The sequence below is a fragment of the Podarcis gaigeae genome, assembly GCF_964106915.1.
Source record: "Podarcis gaigeae genome assembly, chromosome: 8".
NCBI lineage: Eukaryota > Metazoa > Chordata > Lepidosauria > Squamata > Lacertidae > Podarcis > Podarcis gaigeae.
Genome location: NC_139684.1, coordinates 19,538,124 through 19,557,438, shown reverse-complemented (window position 1 = coordinate 19,557,438; position 19,315 = coordinate 19,538,124). Strand labels below are relative to the sequence as shown.

Genomic DNA, 19,315 nt, shown 5'->3' with positions numbered 1-19,315 from the left:
ACAAATGATGTCCCCATCACCTCCGCCCCCGGTCCTGGCTCATAATAATTATACTCGAGGACCAGAGCAAAACAAGGTTAGGGACCATAATTATCTAAGAAGTGGGATTAACAACATCAGGATATATATATAAGCGGTGGCAATCTGAGGCTACATCCATACTATACATTTAAATCACTATGATACCTCTTTAAGCACCCATAAAGGGTAAAGGTAAAGGGACCCCTGACCATTAGGTCCAGTCGCGGGCAACTCTGGGGTTGCGGCGCTCATCTCGCTTTATTGGCTAAGGGGGCTGGCGTACAGCTTTCGGGTCATGTGGCCAGCATGACTAAGCTGCTTCTGGCAAACCAGAGCAGCACACGGAAACACTGTTTACCTTCCCCCAGAGCGGTACCTATTTATCTACTTGCACTTTGACGTGCTTTCGAACTGCTAGGTTGGCAGGAGCAGGGACCGAGCAATGGGAGCTCACCCCACCATGGGGATTTGAACCACCAACCTTCTAATCAGCAAGCTCTAGACTCTGTGGTTTATCCCACAGCACCATCCGCATCCCTTATAGCTTCCCACAAAGAATCATAGTACCTATAGCTTGTTAAGAGTGCTGAGAGTTGCTAGGAGACACCTCTCGCTATTCCCCTTGCAGAGCTACTATTTCCAAAGGTTTTTTTGTGTGTGAATATAGGTTAGTTGTTAAACCACTCTGGGAACACTGCATAAGAACACCAGAAGAGCAATACTGGATCAAGCCAAAGGCCCATCTAAAATTTATTTATACATTAATCACATTTATATCTCACCTCCCCCCCACCCCCACCCCAAGGATCTCAAGGCTCTCCCCTTCCTCATTTAAATTCCACAACAACCCTGCAAGGTAGGTTAGACTGAAGAAGAAGAAGAGTTTGGATTTGATATCCCGCTTTATCACTACCTGAAGGAGTCTCAAAGCGGCTAACATTCTCCTTTCCCTTCCTCCCCCACAACAAACACTCTGTGAGGTGAGTGGGGCTGAGAGACTTCAGAGAAGTGTGACTGGCCCAAGGTCACCCAGCAGCTGCATGTGGAGGAGCGGAGGCGCGAACCCAGTTCCCCAGATTACAAGTCTACCTCTCTTAATCACTACACCACACTGGCTGAGGGGCACACTGAGAGGGGCAGTGACTGGTCAAAGGCCACCCAGTGGAGAGCTTCAAGGCCGAGTGGAGGATTTGAACCCTGGTCTCCCATGCCTTAGTCTGACACTCTAACCACGGCTTCACGCCAGCTTTCGGTCCAGTATTCTTTTCTCACAGTGATAGCACCATGTTGCACTTACAGAAATCGCACTTACAGCGATAGCACCATGTTGCACTTACATCATTTGATGGATGCATGGCCCAGTACATCACAAGTGCAATACAGTCATACCTCGAGTTGAATGCGCTTCGGGTTGAGTGCGTTCGAGTTGCGCTCCACAGCAACCCGAAAGTAACGGAGCGCGTTACTTCCGGGTTTCTCCGCTCACGCATGCACAGATGCTCAAAATGACGTCACGCGCATGCGCGTTAGTGGTGAAATGTGACCCGCACACGCGTCGGCACACTGTTGCGTCTTGTGTTCCATTCGGGATGCGAACAGGGCTCCGGAACGGATCCCGTTTGCATCCCGAGGTACCACTGTATTCCTTCGGCGCTGACATGTGGCAGAATACATCTTCAAGCTACCTCAGTCTCACCAGCCCTCAGCCCAGTTTAAAGATGAAGTTCCATGAGAGGTTTTGACATTGCCCATCGATAGGACCTGGGCAACAGATTGAACAAGTACACAGAAGAAATGATCCATAATGAATTGAAAAAAATGTTTAAAAGTACCTCCCCCCCCCAAAAAAAAACCCAGAGTCCTTTTTGCTGGGGATAATTCAGACGGAAATTCTCAGGTGTCAAAAAAGATTATTTATGTATGCCACTGCTGCGGCCCGTGTTTTGTTAGTCCAAAAATAAAAAATGAGCGAGGTCCCAACTAAAGAAGAATGGCAACTTAAGCTGATGGAATATGCACAGCTTGCAGACTTAACATATAGAATCAGAGAACAAGAACATACGTTTAGAGAAGATTGGAAAACGTTTATTGAACATATGGGGGCGGGGAATTGTGTACGCTTGAAAACGCTGGCAGCATTAAGATAAATTCCACAGTGTAAATAAGTTTTGATGGCTGTATTAATGGAATACTGAATGGTTTAGTTTACGTATAATATGCAGGGATTTATGGTATGCAAAATGAACCATGGAAAGAGAAGAAGGGAAATCATTGATGTTGTAAGGATGTTTAAATGAATATTCAAAATTGTAAAACAGAAAATCTAATAAAAATTATATGTAATGAACAAGTTAATTTCAGGTTCCGAATACCACATGGAAAAGGGTAAATTAATAGGTTGCCTTCCTTTTCTATTTCAGTCCACTGATGATGGCCGGGGTAAACAAATGAGGAGACCATTGTGTATTTATCAGCTGAGATCATGGCTTTGTTTGTGGAAACATCTCTGAAAAGATGACAGTTTTGGAAATGGGTAGGAAGCATTTAGCTGGAAGGAGGAATCTGAATCCTGTAGAAAAGGAGAACTGGGAGGCGCAGGGAGTCAGCGATGTATCCCAGTGGTAAATTAAGAACTCAAGATTAGCCTTGCTGCATCAGGCTGATGGTCCATCCATGGAGTTCCTGCTTCTGGGCTTCCCATTGAAACATCTGGTTTGGCCACTGTGAGAACAGGATGCTGGACTAGTTGGGCCAATGGCCTGATCCTTCAGTAGCCAGGCTCTCCTTATGTGATGCTTGGGACCTGTTTTAGGGAGAAAGCAAAGACGTCTGTCCACAAGTCTGCAATTTTTCTATTGGGCGAACCATATATAATTAGAACTGTGAAGGTGGCACATTGTTCTTCCTGCAGGAACTGATAAGGGGAGGTGGGGGTGGAATGCTTAAGTAAGAACAGTGTGCCAGGTCAAGGAGATTTGTGATTTCAAGTTCGTTTTAGGCTTTTTAGTCATTTAGCTTGCATATCAGTTTATTCAGATTTTTGTAGCATTTATTTAAATGTTTCCATTTAATATTTATTTTTTAAGAGGAACCATAGATACAGTCTGTGTGTGTGTGTGTGTGTGTGTGTGTGTGTGTGTGTGTGTGTGTGTGATGTTGTTATCTTATCTGCAGGGGAAATTCATCATTTTAAGTTTATGTCGCAAACAGTTTTATTTGGGTCTGAGTTAACTTCCATTGATGCAATCCTTTGTTAATTGCCTACAATTAAACTTTTGTTTTGTGATGGTCTGATGACCAGATACAAATAAACCCGATCTGATGTCATCTCTTCCACTCTGTAATAAGTGGCCACACTTTATCTTTCCCCTATTCCACTGATGCAATTTTTGTATGTGTGCGTGCTAATTTTACCAACTGCGGTCACAGAGGTCACAGAAGTCGAGGTCAAACGCCAGAGGAGCAGTCACAGAGTCAGAGGAGAAGATGTTGCAATGTTGTGGACGATGCTCAGGAGCTAGACAGGGTTGCAACACACACACACACATACACACAAGTTCTACATCGCACCGCTGTTATGTCAGCCAGCTGTTTCAAAGACTTAGCAATGCTACAGGAAAATATTAGCCAACGTTATTTATTTGAAACAAAAAAAATTCCTTCCAGTAGCACCTTAAAGACCAACTAAGTCAGTTCTTGGTATGAGCTTTCGTGTGCATGCACACTTCTTCAGATACCTGAAAGAAAGCTCATACCAAGAGCTTGCACACGAAAAGCTCATACCAAGAACTGACTTAGTTGGTCTTTAAGGTGCTACTGGAAGGAATTTTTTTTGTTTTGACTATGGCAGACCAACACGGCTACTTATCTGTAACTGGTTATTTATTTGTTTCTTCACAGCACCCCCACCCCTTTTCATTAGAAAGCCTCTCAGAGAGGCTTTGCGAAAATCCCTTTCCTAACCTTTGCCCTCAGGTGCACAATCTCAAAAAGTCATGACGCATGAGGAAAGAAGGAAGAGGAGGGAAGAGGGAAAATGAAAGTTCTTAAAGTTACAGCTAGTGTCAGTAGCGATTCTGGTGGCTTTGTCCTTGATAAAGAGGACATCCTTTTTGCTTCCTCTTTATGCTAACATCCTCTTTCTTTCTTTCTTTCTTTCTTTCTTTCTTTCTTTCTTTCTTTCTTTCTTTCTTTCTTTCTTTCCTTCCTTCCTTCCTTCCTTCCTTCCTTCCTTCCTTCCTTCCTTCCTTCCTTCCTTCCTCTCTCTCTCTCTCTCTCTCTCTCTCTCTCTCCCCCCCAACCCTCTTTATCCAGATTTCCCACTATGTGCCAACCACATGCAAATAAGGCAAGAGCTGCCTGGAATTAAGCTGAGGGCCATATGTAGGCTTAGGGCTGCAGCTTCTAGCCTGGGTACATCTGTCCCCAACTTGAGAGGTTTATCTTCTCAGGGTCCAGTGGAAGGGGAAGGGAATGCCAACAACTCATGTTTGCAACATTTCCCGAAGGTGTCCTCCAAACCCTTCCAAAAGGCAAACGAGGAACAGCGATTCGGTCTGTTCCGGAAAACTGGGCCTGTCTCTGGTTCACAGGCGATGGGTGGTTGTTGTTTTCTGATGCTGCTGTTGCCTCATTGATTGTCTTCCCAAGAAGCCGCGGCTGTGCTTTCGACTCTGCTGTGTCATGATGTACGTGCAAGATCCAGTTGGGGCTCGCTCGATGGTGATTTATGCAGCCTCGGAATCGGTCGTGTGTTTAAGCCAAAAAGCAGGATGGGCTGATGGGGATCGGCCGGGGATCCTGACCGTAACTCCACCAACAACACCTAGCCCTTCAGGAATCTGGTGTCTTCCCAAATGTCCAACTCCTTCCTGGTTATATAACATTCCTGAACTCTGCTGAGCAGATGGGTCAAGGGTAGGGAATGGAGGAGAAATTTGATTTGGTTGGGGCCGTGCTCAGTGGTAGAGCTTTCTTGCACACACAAGGTCCCAGGGGCAATTCCTGTCATCTCCAGGTTGGATGAAAGAGACCTCCTGCAAGTCAGTGACCATCTGGTCTTGGCCAGTGGTCTGACTCCCAGAATGAGGCAGCTGCCTATATTCCTATGTCTTTAGGGCATGTCCATAACTCAGTGGCTAGAGAATCTGGTTTGTTATTGTTATAGATCTGGGGGGGGGGGGAATCCCCCTGAACCCTAGAAATTAGTAAATGCCAGGGTTTTGATTAATTGGGATATGGATTAAAGTGCAGACCAGTGCCAGATGGGGAATTCTGGGAATTCCTGGGTTGGGTTATGCAAACCAGCCTGGCTGGCTGAGTGAAGAGCAAGCCTGTTAACATGAGAAAACGTGTTGATGTGCCATTGGGCAGGGAGATTGAAATATACTCGGAGTCAAGAGTGGATTTCATGCTCTTTATTCAGCTCATGGTGGTGAGGAGGAATGGAAGTTCCCCCAGAATGTCTGCTTTATATACATTATTTACACAATGGGCCCACGTGATTGGCTAATTCCAGGATTCTCCTGTAGGCCAATCAGGTTGCGGATTCACTTCCACCTGGAGCTGGATTGGGTGGTTCCTGTGGACCGATCAGACTGCTGCATTTTGGATCCTATTCAACTCAGTACATAACAGAGATGTTACCAAGGTGATGGGGTGTATGTTTGAGGGGACCGAAAAGGGTTTCTTGGAAGAAGAAGGAAGAGGAAGAGCTGAGATCCATCTTGGGCGGGCAGGGAGAAGGGTGCCTGCACTGGTGCCTTTTGAAATGACCATGCCGTAAAATCTGGACTCACTCAATGCAGACCAAAGGTGTAAATAGGTGAAGAAACCATATTTCTTAAAGCATGGCAGTCTCCGCCAAGTCTTCCATTGTCCAAAGGGACACAGACCCTGTGTGGGACCCCGTGGGCTCTTGCCACCACTTGGCAGAGGGAGGGGCAGGTACCCGACTTTTGTAACAGTATGCAGGCTCTGGGTTCAATCTCCAGGCAGGGCTGAAAGAGTCTCCTGTGTGATACCCTGGAGAGCTGCTGCCAGTCAGTGTAGACAATACTGAAGTAGGTGGAACAAAGGTCTGACTTGGTGTGAAATAGTTTCCTACCACCCTTGTCCCTTAACCATAGGTAAAGGTAAGGGGACCCCTGACCATTAGGTCCAGTCGCAAACGACTCTGGGGTTGTGGCGCTCATCTCACTTTACTGACCGGTGTACAGCTTCCGGGTCATGTGGCCAGCATGACTAAGCCGCTTCTGGCAAACCAGAGCAGCGCACGGAAACGCCGTTTACCTTCCCACCAGAGCAGTACCTATTTATCTACTTGCACTTTGACGTGCTTTCGAACTCACCCCATCGCAGGGATTCGAACCGCCGACCTTCTGATCGGCAAGCCCTAGGCTTTGTGGTTTAGACCACAGCGCCACCCGCGTCCCACCCTTAACCATAGCCCAGTGGTAAACCGGCTTCCTGTGTTCCTATATAAGGCAACTGATTCCGTTGGTGTTGTCTAGCCAATCTACAAGATTCCTCATAAGTTCCTATACAGCTCAGGGCGACGGGCCTTCCCTTTTGACCTGCAGCTGCTCCCTTTTGCCAATCCCTTCTCAATTTCTCCACCACCCTTCCCCAAGTATTGGCAAGGCAGCTCATCATCAGCTCGTCCCAAACCTGCTCTTCCCGGCTCCTGCAAGACTCGGCGGTTCTGCAACGCTAGAAACTCATGGAACGCTTTGCTGACTCCTCTTGCAGTCAGCTCATATCTACGGGGGACAGTAAATTACAGCCTTGCTCAATGTGTGGTTGTGCAAGCCTTTGGGAAAAAATAAATAAAAGAACAAGGTGACCCATATTTAGCTTCTCTTGTGGCCTAATCCAGAGGTTTTTGAAAGCTGAACCTCTGCAGAAACAGGTGCATGAAAGGGGTGAGCCAATTGGTCCATTGCAGTCTCTGTCCACTTCTCCTTTTTCCACAATTTTTAACTTCACTACGCCACATTGCCACATCAGTTCTCAATCACGACTCAGAAAGAGTTTGCTGTTAGCATAGCTAGGGGAAGGGCAGGTTTCAGTTTTTCATTTTTTTCCAAATTTAAGTATAGTTCTCCAGATGTCCACGTCAGCTTGTGATGTTTCCTCCCAGTCTTCATGAAAATCAATCAGGTTCTCTCCTTAATACGCACATTTTTGTAGTGCATTTTCCCCTAAAATGCAGATTATTTTTTTTGCCAAGCGATTCCCCTTATTATAATGCATCTGAGTGCATTTCCACTAATGCTCTATGTGGGTTTATAAAGGAGAAATTACCTTTATAATGCTGGACACAGAGAAGTGCAAATTTCAAAGGACCATTGGGGTGTATGGGGGTGGCTAAACCAGGTGAAGGTCTCCAACAAAGGGTCTCAAACCCTTGGTGAGTTAGGGACTTCCCCTGCATGCGAAGACAGGCTCTGACAGATTGAGCAGAGGAGACTAATAGTAAGTCCAATGGTCAAAAAAGGCGGTTTCTGCATGTCCTGGAGAGGGAAGTGAGGGGCAGATGGGGCTTGTCAACCTGGGAAGGGAGCCCATCTAGGAGAAGGAAAACTCTTATCCTGAACCTCTGCTGCCTTGCAGGATATCTTTGGTAGAAGAAAAGTCTAAGGAGGAAACCCTACACAGCTCTGGAGTGGAGTCCCTAAGATGGTTGGATGGTGCCTTGCATGCCTTCTTCCAGCAACTCCTGCAGCCAAGCTGGTGCCAAATGTATTGCTCTGCTTTCCTTTGAACCACATCAGTGAGGCTGAGAGGGTGGATTTGTCATCTGGGCAGCCCAGGACCTCCACACACATTGCCCAGGCTTGCACCCTGGGAAAGTCACTCTGGTGCTGCTGATACAGTGGTTTGACTTCACCCCTGGAGACACACTCCATTGCCTCTCGAGACAGACAGATGCCAACAATTCTCCTCGGGAAGGAAATTGCCTTTCCTCTCCCAAGAGAGCAGCACTGAAATTTAATCTTTACCTCCACTCCCATTTTGACCTTGTTCCATATAAGCAAAGCAAAAGGTATCCATTCACTTGGATGGAATGAAGATGGAGATGGTGGTCTTGTCATCTGGGCAGCCCAGGACCTCCACACACACTGCCCAGGCTTGTGCCCTGGGAAGGTCAGCTTGGTGCTGCAAATTTTGACTTTGTCCACCGAGGCTCACTCTATTGTCTCTCGAGACAGACGGATAACAACAGCAGCAGCAGTGTTTCAGTCTGTGCACTGCTTTGGGAAGAAAGAATTGATAGCTCAGGGTGATGGGTCTTCTCTTTGGAGCTGCAGCTCTTTTTTTGCAAATCCAGTTTCAACCTCTCCACCACCCGCCTTTCCCAAGCACTGTCAACATAGCTCTTTGTTGGCTTGGACCAAACCAGCTCTTCTAGGCTCCGAGACCTGATGCTTCTGTAGCGTTTGAACTCAGGCAGTATGAGGTTCTAAAGACAAACTGAATCACGTTTCTTCCTCTAGCCTTAGGTGGTATCCAACAATAGTGATATTCAGAGTAAAGATAAAGGGAAAGGGACCCCTAACCATTAGGTCCAGTCATGGCTGACTCTGGGGTTGCGACGCTCATCTCGCTTTATTGGCCAAGGGAGCCGGTGTACAGCTTCCGGGTCATGTGGCCAGAATGACTAAGCCGCTTCTGGCAAACTAGAGCTGCGCATGGAAATGCCATTTACCTTCCCGCAGGAGCGGTACTTATTGATCTACTTGCACTTGATGTGCTTTCGAACTGCTAGGTTGGCAGGAGCTGGGACCAAGCAACGGGAACTCACCCTGTTGTGGGGATTTGAACCGCTGACCTTCTGATCGGCAAGTCCTAGGCTCTGTGGTTTAACCCACAGCACCACCCGAGTAGACCCACTGAAATGACTAACTTGGTTCCAATGCATCTCCTCTGAGTAGGAAGTTGAATGCAACCTTAGAATGCTGCAATGCAGCTCCCATCAATTCTGATTCCATTGGCCATGATGGCTGAGGATGATGGGAAATGGAGTCCAACAACATCTGGAAGGCCATAGGTTTCCTATTCATGATGTAGACAATACTCAATTAGGTGAACACATAGTCTGGCCTGTCATTGGATTCTACTCAATATTGATCCAGATTCCAGTGTATAGTTTGCAAAGCAACAACTTAAACACATTGCAGGATTCCCCAAAAATAGACCAAACGAAATTAATATTTCTTCCAGCAGAGCTTTACTGCTACTGAAGGCAAATGAGCATAATGGTCACAAATCCAATACATTCAGGATTGGCACTGTCCATAAGAAATCCAGTCACAGCAGACTTAATTTAAACTTACAATAACTTATAATAAATCTAAATCTTAACACTATATACAGAGCACCACATCAGAAGGAAGAGCTATAGAAACAGAAAGTAGAACCCAGGCTCCTTCTGGCCTCACAATCATAGTCAGCATGACCCTGACAGAAAGAGATCAGAGAACCAGTTTAAGCCAGCTGAACTCAGCTTCTCTGAAGGAACAACCCAAACATCATGAACCTTCTGTTTGTTTCTTTCACACAGAGAAGCTTCCAGAAGCTTCCAGAACCCTCTTGAATTAAGCAAAATGGGAAAGATCTCTACACATCAGATCAATACTTTCTGCACTAGGAAATGCAAACTAACATGGCCTGGTCCCATATGGACTGAGGTAGTGAGAAATGTCTCTTTAACTCTCTACTCCCTATGTTAATCACATGGAAAAGAAGAGTCTTGGTGGATGAGGTCAAAAAGCCCATATTCATTTCAATGGGTCTACTCTAACTTAGCTGACACAGCTAAGAAATGTTCTCCTGGCATGAGGGATGGGGTGGGTTTGGTTTTCCCACTTTTCTACTTGATTTGTGCTTCCCGTAACAATATGCAAACTGAAACAGTGCCCTAAAGGTAAAGGTACCCCTGGCCGTTAGGTCCAGTCGCAGATGACTCTGGGGTTGCGGCGCTCATCTCACTCTATAGGCCGAGGGAGCTGGCGTTTGTCCGCAGACAGCTTCTGGGTCATGTGGCCAGCATGACTAAGCTGCTTCTGGCGAACCAGAGCAGCACACGGAAACGGCGTTTACCTTCCCGCCTGAGTGGTACCTATTTATCTACTTGCACTTTGACGTGCTTTGGAACTGCTAGGTTGGCAGATGTAGGAACCGAGCAACAGGAGCTCACCCTGTTGCGGGGATTCAAACTGCCAACATTTTGGCAAACATTTTGCAGTTCTCCAACCAATGTACAAAAGAGTGTTATTGAGATGCATGCATTAGTGAAAATAACATGCAAATGTGTGTTATTGTCAGAAAAACTGCATGCATAAATTTTTGTGCCTGGCAAAATTACCGGTATGTACAAAAACATGTGTATGAGTTCACATCCTTCCTAGAATCCTAACTGATTTTCATGATTTTTTTTTAATAATAATAATCACAAACTGATGCATGAATGAGAACTGAATTGAAAATTGACTGAAGGAGAAATGGAGAGAAACCAAAATTGACAGGATGACAGGAACTGTGGCAGTCAACATCAGTTGCTGTGGTTTCCCATTGGTGTCTGATGTATTCTGATGTATTTTGCTAGTTTATGATCAAAGTAGTAGTATTTGGTTAGCTTGCTTTTTTAGAGGAAGGGGGGATCTGAACCTTTTGCAACCACCCCAGTAACATCGATAGTAAGCCTTGAGCAGCAAGAATTCCACTCCTACCCAGTGATGTGAAAGAAATTTTGCTTAGCATTCACTCCCAGGAATGCTGCATCACCTTCCTGAATGGATAAATAAAACAAGCACAGTTGATTCCAGCCAATAGAGGGCAGTAGAGGCCATCTGGAGCCCATCTTCATGTAGGCTGTAGCTATTGACATACCAGCTTACGATTTGCTCCTATAGAGCTGCCTTAGGCTGAGTCAGGCTACTCGTCTCTCTTGCCCAGCATTGCTTATCCTCTGAGGTTATTCCCAAAGCTGCAATCCTCACACCCACCTCATTTCAACCAGAGAAAACAAGGATTGGATCTTGCCAAGCCTGTGCTCTGTCATTGAGTTATGGCCATTCTCCACCAACACACCCATGTTGTTTAGTTGTTTAGTTGTGTCTGACTCTTCGTGACCCCATGGACCAGAGCACGCCAGGCACTCCTGTCTTCCACTGCCTCCCCGCAGTTTCGTCAGACTCATGTTTGTAGCTTCGAGAACACTGTCCAACCATCTCGTCCTCTGTTATTCCCTTCTCCTTGTGCCCTCCATCTTTCCCAACATCAGGGTCTTTTCCAAGGAGTCTTCTCTTCTCATGAGGTGGCCAAAGTATTGGAGTCTCAGCTTCAGGATGAGCACCCAGTGAGTACTCAGGGCTGATTTCCTTCAGAATGGTGAGGTTTGATCTTCTTGCAGTCCATAGGACTCTCCAGCACCATAATCCAAAAGCATCAATTCTTCGGCGATCAGCCTTCTTGATGGTCCAGCTCTCACTTCCATACTTCACTACTGGGGAAACCATGGCTTTAACTATACGGACATTTGTTGGCAAGGTGATGTCTCTGCTTTTTAAGATGCTACACACCCATGAGCTGGGGGCAATTCCTCCATGCTCAAACCACAGGCGAGTCACACGACTTGTCAGCCTGGCTGGGTGAGCTGATTTTGATCAGCACGGCTGTGCTGAATTTCTCCCCACTTGGGTGGGGCTGAGCCCTCATCCACGCTATCTTTCCTATATACATAAAAATGTAAGGCGGTCATCACGCAGCCCCCATTGGAGGATTTGTAGCACCTCATCTGAATGCCTCCACTTGAGAAGAGTCCATCCCTTCCCAAGGCAGACTGTTCTACTGTCAAAACAGCCTGTCCTGTTAGGAAGTGTCTCTCCTGAGTTTGAGCCTGATTCTGCTTCCGTCCCATGGAGGAGAAGGCTACCACTGCTTACCAGCCGAGTGCTGATGTGCTCAGCTCCTGCTTGAAGTTTCCCAGTGGTTGACCACTGTAAGAACAGGGTGCTGGACTAGACAGGCTATAGGCCTGATCCAGTAGCCAGACTCTTCTTCTGTTCTTAAATCTAAGCAACAGCATAGGTGTTGGTAAACCCTTCTAGCCTGGGTTTCACTGACAATTACCTGGAATTAGCAGCTGTCAGCAGTGTCTGATGAACAATTAAGTCCAATTCACTGTTATCTGAAGTATGGGATGAATGCAATGCAGTTAATCAGTTAATCTCCTAACTCATTGCCACCCATTTATAATATCATTTATTCACCACCCACTTCCATCTGACAGATGTCCCACCTACTTACTAGTCTTTCCCTGTGACTTTCAGCTTCCCTTTCGAGTTAACTCAACAACCAAGAAGTTTCCTTCCCTCCTCCAAACACAACCACTCAACCTTGGCTCAAGCTGGTATTTTGAGCTTTGAGTGAGGGGAACCTGCGGAACCTAAGAAGTGCTCTACTGGGTCTGGCCAATGGACTGTCTAGTCCAGCATCCGGTTCTGACAGTGGCCAATCAGATGCCTCCAGGATACTGGTGGCCAGGTGTCAGGTGGCAGAGGAAGCAACTCCCACGGCCGGTTTCCAGGGACATATAAGACAAGGAAAAGTTCTTACCATCTGCTTTTTATTCAATATTTACAGAAGGCAGCCTATTGGAATAATGACATTGTCCCGAGTGAAAACTGCCCTCTGCCTTTGAGCTCTTTGCTCTCCTACTTTCAAGGCTTGCCGGGTTCTGGGAGAGAGGGGGGCAGGTCTGGAATGATTTCTAAAGACACTGTGTCCGTCAGCTGTCACCCCCTGGTGAGTCCTCCTCCTCCTCCTCTCCCATTATTTTCCAGCTTTCCACCTCATCCGCCTCTGAGCTGAGACCTCCCTCAATCCCCTGTTGTAGTTCTGAACTGTCTTCTTCTCTGGAAAGGTCACACGTGGGGAGGCAGTCTCCACCATTCCTCCTCTGCCCAGTCCCTGACAGCAGGGCATGAAGGCAACAGGCCTCCCTCTCTGTCACTCACAAGAACCCAAGAAGGCCCATCTAGTCCAGCTCAGTGTTCTCTCATGCCTCTGGGAAGCCACCAGAATCACAACTCCTCTTTAGTGTCCTTCCCAGGTGCCTTCTCCAGAGTGACCCTAGGAGCCGATCCTCGGTGGCTGACTCACCTGATTGGTTCCAATCAGCAGGAAGGTGAGAAGGCCTCTTCTCAGTGGATAGAAAACTCCGCTTTCCTGCTGATTGGTTGGCTCTAGGAAACTGGAAACAGGGACCAGGCCACAGAAATCACAATGGGTCCTCAGCCCCTAGACTACTGCACCTCTGCCTTCCATTCTCAGTGGGCACCAGCCACCTACTGGATACCTCTGTACCTTCAGTGGTGAGAAGAAACTGGATTTCCACCATGACTGTTTAACCTACTGTGAGTCATCTGCTCACAGGATGACTGCCATTGCCATAACTTTGGCTGCATCAAGCCTGTCAATCGGCAGGTTGGGGGTATGTCATAATTTGGGGAAGCCCAATATCCTCCCCTTTCATTGAGGTGTTCCTTGGACAACATTCCTGCAGGCTTTCACACTTACTTATATAAGCCTGGTAATTGGAATGGCTTTGGTTTGTGGGGGTGGCCAAGGGATGAGTGAATTCAGTCGCCTGTTAAATGCTTGCTGCAATTTGTGCTGTTGTTTTTCAACCAACAGGCTAAGAACAACAACCACGAAATAACTCAGCAAGGATTTGCAGGGCTTGGCATCACTGGGGAGGACAGTTGCATGTTTCCTACTGGCCTTTTTTGATCCTTCTCTGGCTGACTTCTTGGCTGAGGGAGTTGCCTAAATTGGCAAGATGAGTAAGGCAGGCAGCGCCCCATGGCAATGGAAGAAAACAACCATCCAGTTGAACGACATGGAAACTTGGGAAGCAGCCGTATTCCGAGTTAGACCATTTGTCCATCTAGCTCAGTATTGTGTACACTGACTGGCCGAATCTCTGCAGTGTTTCAGACAGGCTTCTGAAGATGCTGAGGGTTAAATTTAGGACCTTCCCCATGAATGGAGAACGTCAGACCTCCAGATGTTGTTGAGCTACAACTCTTCTTACCCATGACCATGCTTCTTGGGGCTGATGGGAATGAGGAACATCTGGAGGGCCACGGGTACCCCATGCCTAACCATCTTTGGACCACAACTTTGGACCATAATCTGTCCATGGACTAAACTGTCTGAGGATAAAAGGAATTGTAGTTCAACTACAACCTACGGTTGAAGAACACTGGTTTACACTGACTGTGGGTCTCCAGGATTTCAGAGTGGTCCTGCTAGCTTTTTTACTGGGAATTTTAGAGGTCCAAATACAAATCATGTGTTTTCCAAGGCTTGGAATGAAGTTCCCTGAACTAGTTACTGTATAAAACACACACATACCTTAAATTAGACCCCAAAGTGGTTTTCATAATTCCCTGCTGAAGTAAATGTGAATTAAGTTTATTTTGGGATAGAACTTAAAACAATTTCTAGTTCATATTCATCTCTCCCCACTCCCACCCACAATGCAGGAGGCCCAGAATATTTGCTTGCTTGCCTTTTTTAAAGGAAAAACTTGGTTTATAATAAAGAAAGTAAGAAAGCAAACAAACGGTGAAGGCAATGTTCTATGGCTTTTTAGGCAGATACAATGGCATTGCTGCTGCTAAGGATACTTAGTCACTTAACCACTTTTGCCAAGTAACTAAAAGGAAGGAATGTGAGGCATTTCCTGTGTTTTCTTTCTCCTTTCCAACAGGAGCATCTTGCAGCGAGAAGCACAAAAACAAAGTGACAGATGCCTTGGATGGAATAAATTCAGCCGGGTAAGGCTTTTCTTGTATGGAAATACAATTATGGGGAAAATATCAGTGGATGACTTTCTGTCAGCCATCTTATTACTTATATGTGGGTCCAATTTTGGACCGTCTACTGAAGTGCAGCAGCTCATAATATTCTGAATTTTCTTCTTCTTCTTCTTCCTCTTTCACTTGGATGAGTTTGGATGGAACCCGTTTGTTTTGTGAAAGAATGAAGGTGAACTGGAGCTAGTGGCTTTTCGGACAGGGGGAAGTTGAACTAGTTGCTTTTAAATCTTAATGACCCAAGCTCTGGTGATTTCCATTTGAGCGATAATTAGATATCCAAGCCCATCATGGCTCTTCCAGGCTGTAGGGGCAGGTCCATTAAGGCAAATGGGCCACTGCCCCATCAAACTCAACTGGATTCCTCCAACTCCACCTGACTTATTTACATCCAGTCCACAGTGAGACCCTGACTGTCACCTTCCTCCACCCGAGTTTCAGGTGTTGTCCCTTGTAGAACTTGGCAGGAAGGAGGATGGGGACAAAAGTATGAGGACTTGGTGCTGCCTGCTATTGGCTCTTACTCAGCCAATCGTTGGCTCCGGCTCCACCTACTTTTTGGGCTCCCGCCCCACTAGGGAATAATCAGCAGTGGGGGCAAACTGCGCCGTGCTCCCCTTAGCACGATGAGCTTCATCTCAGTTTACCCCAAGAAATTTCAAGCCCCAAATAAAAGATGCTAGTCAGTATGAAAAGACACCTGCAGCATTTTATTACAGAAAGATTACAAAACAACCAGTGCAGATTGCATAGTTTTGCTCTTTTTAACCTTCAACAAGGCGAAGGGGTAGGTAGTGGGGACAAAATAGGAGCACAATAAATTATTAAGTTACACAACCACAAAAAGAGGTCACTTTCCATAATTCTGCCCCCTCTCCCTCTCATACATGCACACACTCAAAATAAATAACGGTCAAATATTCTCCTTCAAAATGCATCTGTATCCAACCATCATAGAATTCAACAGCAAGGCAGATGGATATACAGTACATATTTCATTCGTAGAAAATAATAGATAGATAGATATTTACAGGATTCTATCCAACACTAGCCATGCTACTGAGGTTAATGGACACGACCAATTTAGATTCATTAAATTCAATGGGTCTTCTCTGCATGGGGCTTAGTCGGATCCATAGTGATCCCAACAGTGTGGGGATAGATTCCAACTCCCCCTTGCTGAAACAATGCTACTTGGACTTATTCAGAGAGACATGTTTATCATTTGAGGACTAACACAGGCATAGTGCTGACCCCCCAGCTTAGATTGCTCTGTGAGCGTGCAGTCAAGTTTCTCCCTCAGAAAGGCTCAGGCAGGTAAATTGCCACTTGGCATGGCAAACTTCAAGTGATGAACAGGGATGACTGAAGGACCCCTGGATGCATAAAGTGTGGTACAGCCCTGAGCTCTGGTGATCATCAATAAAGCTTTCTGGTACATCCAGACATCTATTTGCTGTATAAAACTAAATATTTTATAGTTCAGTATTTCTGGATGTCCATTATGACAAAGCAATCTTCTGAATACAGTTAGAACATTTCTCTTTTCTTTAAATCAAGAAATCATTATGCAAAGGAGAAATCTGGCACATTTTGTGTAAAGCAAAAGTTCAATGTGCTTGCAAGTATATATCCATTTACTTTAAAAAGAACAGCAGCCATTATGGACATGGTTGGATTTTGAGGTCTGAAGAGGGGAAATAGGTAAAGAAATCCATTTGAAAAGTTGATATTGGCTTCCAAATTCACCAGTAAAATGTAATATTAAAAAGTGCCCTGTAACTAATTTCCTGAGTGGAGAACGACCAATCAGAAGCTGTCGCACTGCCAGCCACTCAAAAGAGCTGACTTTGCATAGTGTTGTTCCTTTGCCACCTGAAGGGGGCGCTGTAACCTGAGTACAGGCAGTTGCTAGGCTAGACACTGGGGGTTCTTGGGCACCTATCCTGCTCCATGCAAGCTACTGTTTTTCTTCTTCTCCAAGAACTCAGCTTATAAACCCTGAACTTCACATTTTAACAGAGGCAGCACGCAATCATAATTAAAAACACGTTCCTTGCCACAGATTTCAGAGCTCAAACAGGAAAGAACTACCTGTCAAACAGAAGAGGTACCGTGGGCATTATAATCAGCACGCTCAAGTATTCATTGCATCCCTCTGGGATCCCAGAGGCACTGTTAGCACAGACAGAAGAGAACATAGCCTCATAAATGTTCGCTAGACACATTTTTTAATGTGTGGGCTGTTTAACATTTAACTCGGAGACACCTGTGAAATGTTGACGGTCCAGCCTCTTTGCCCAGGGATGCCCAGTTGAATCTGGTTCCCTCAGGAGAGCTTCAGCGGGAAGCTACGGTTGTGGCTTTTTATAGGGAACTGGATAACCGCCAGTCACTCTCTGGCTTTCCTCTTCCCTCAGATGAAAAAACGAAAATAAAAAAATAGACTTCTTTCATAAGAAAGAAGGCCACAGGTCAGTCATCTCTGAAAAGAATACCGTGGAACAAATAACATGAGGGGGGAAAGGGGGTCTTCAAGTCAACCAAGGAACCAGTCAGAAAGGAATTGTCAGTGTTTGCCTGGGCGAGGCTTCATTCGGACACCTCCCTCATTAACGGAACGCGTTGCAAATCTGACCCCAAGTCGCTGGATGAAAAACCTCGCTTCCCTGGGCTCCATCTTGTTTGCCACAGAACTGTCCGAGGAGGTTCAGAAGAGAAAAGTCACAGACTCAGTCTCCTGTTGGAGGCTGGGCCCCATCAGTCCAGCACTTCTGAGCCAGCATTTCTGGGTCAGCAGTCACAACTGTACTGGCCACAATTCCCCACAAAAGCAGCTCTTCTTCAAAGGTATGAAGGTAGGTTTGTAGTTCTCCAAGATCCATTCTCTTTGGACGCCATTAGCTGTTGAGGCGCATATCTATGCTCTGCTCTTTCCGGTGCTTGAATCCATTCAGCACCACACTTGGGTAGAGCTCAGGCATCTGGTATGTGCTATATTTTGTGTCTTGGCATGGGGTGCCAGTGCCATCGCTGGTGTAAGGTTTTGTGATATCCTGGGTGCTGGCCAGGCCTTCCTCCACATAGCGGTACTTCTCCAAAGTCAAGCTTATGCTCGGGATGTTTGGGGGTCGAGACACCTTATGTGTCCTCTTAGCCGTGAACTGACGGTAGAGGAAGATGAGAGACAAGATGGCGGCATCCACGAGGAACTCCAGCAGCTCCACCACTGACAGCACCGATGACCCAAACCAGAGACTCCAGTTGCTTCCCATGTTGGACATCATCTGGGATTCCTAGGGAAAACATAGACCATCTGATTAGACCGATTGGCGGGGAGTCCTTTGCAGAGTGAGGGCCACATAGCCTTCTGGGGAGCCGCACGCCAGTGGTGAGAGGACCAGAGGCATAAATGGGTGTAGCAACAAGCGTCAGTTTTACCCTTTGTACAAGTAGACTAGTTTCTACACACACACACACACACACATACACACACACACACACACCGGAACCTCTCTCAATCCTCTATCCAGGAAAGTAAGAGACGTGATCAGAGTTCAAGGACACATTCCAGCCAGGTCAAAGCACTCAGGGAGGGTGAAGTAGGGCTGGGGAAGGGAGTGGCCTGGGAAGGGTTCCTAGGGCCAGATGGAGAGGCCTGGGGGGCCACACTTGGCCCCTGGACTTTAGCTGCCCCAGCCCCAGGTTAGACACTGCTGTGACCCTATATGTTGCAGCCAACATTAATATCCCACATGGAGTCAACCCATCAACGTTTATGGATCTAACTTAGTCATGGCCATTAATTTTTGTGCATCTACTCTGAGTATGACTTAGATGGATAGAATGTGTTTCTCTTCCGCAAATATCTTCGTTTACCTGCCGAGTTGTCCTTTCTTTCTGTTCCTAGTTTTATTTCATTTGTAATTGCTGCTTGTCTTCCTTACGGATTTGTTTGCGGAAGGGCAACTTTATGTGGCCTCTGCTATCAGTTTCAAAGAACTTATAAAGGCTAAGAACATTATGTATGTTTTTTCTCTCCTCCCTCCTAATCTCATTTCCCCTTCTGTTGTAATTTTTAGATTCTAAGACAGGGGAGTGGCGTCTGATTCCTGATCATTCTAAGGTGCTCCGGGAGAATTTGTTTAGCCGAAGAACAAGATGCAAATAGAAATGAATTCCTTTCTTTGGTAATAGTTGTTTCTAACTGCTGTTTAAGTTGGGTTGGATCCAAGTTGACAGCATAATTCTCTGCATGCTTGCTCACTAGCACAGTAATTGGGTTCAATGGGACTTACTTCCAGGTAAGCATGAATACTATGGGTGCCTATCGTTAGCTGCAGCTGGTTGCCATGGAAACCAGTGGTCCTTAACTCATGACGAAGGTGGTGATCCGAACCCCACTT

At 46.2% G+C, this 19,315-nt stretch overlaps 1 protein-coding gene and 2 long non-coding RNA genes across 8 annotated transcripts in view; 1 reads left to right on the top strand and 2 right to left on the bottom strand.

The window, feature by feature from the left end:
- LOC310850913 overlaps positions 1-19,315 on the bottom strand; it is a 169,449-nt gene that overhangs the window by 12,349 nt on the left and 137,785 nt on the right. The window lies entirely within an intron of this gene.
- LOC310850933 lies at positions 14,659-19,103 on the top strand. Its single transcript, XR_014567489.1, has 2 exons — positions 14,659-14,870; positions 18,992-19,103. It is a non-coding gene; the product is annotated as an uncharacterized lncRNA (long non-coding RNA).
- Positions 15,599-19,315, bottom strand: part of SCNN1D (sodium channel epithelial 1 subunit delta) — a 69,806-nt gene continuing 66,089 nt past the window's right edge. For all 6 annotated transcript variants that reach the window (XM_083752638.1, XM_083752639.1, XM_083752640.1 and 3 more), the window contains exon 13: positions 15,599-18,205. In XM_083752638.1, the coding sequence (XP_083608764.1) occupies positions 17,810-18,205 (396 nt within the window). In that variant the 3' untranslated portion in view covers positions 15,599-17,809. The remainder of the gene's footprint in view (positions 18,206-19,315) is intronic.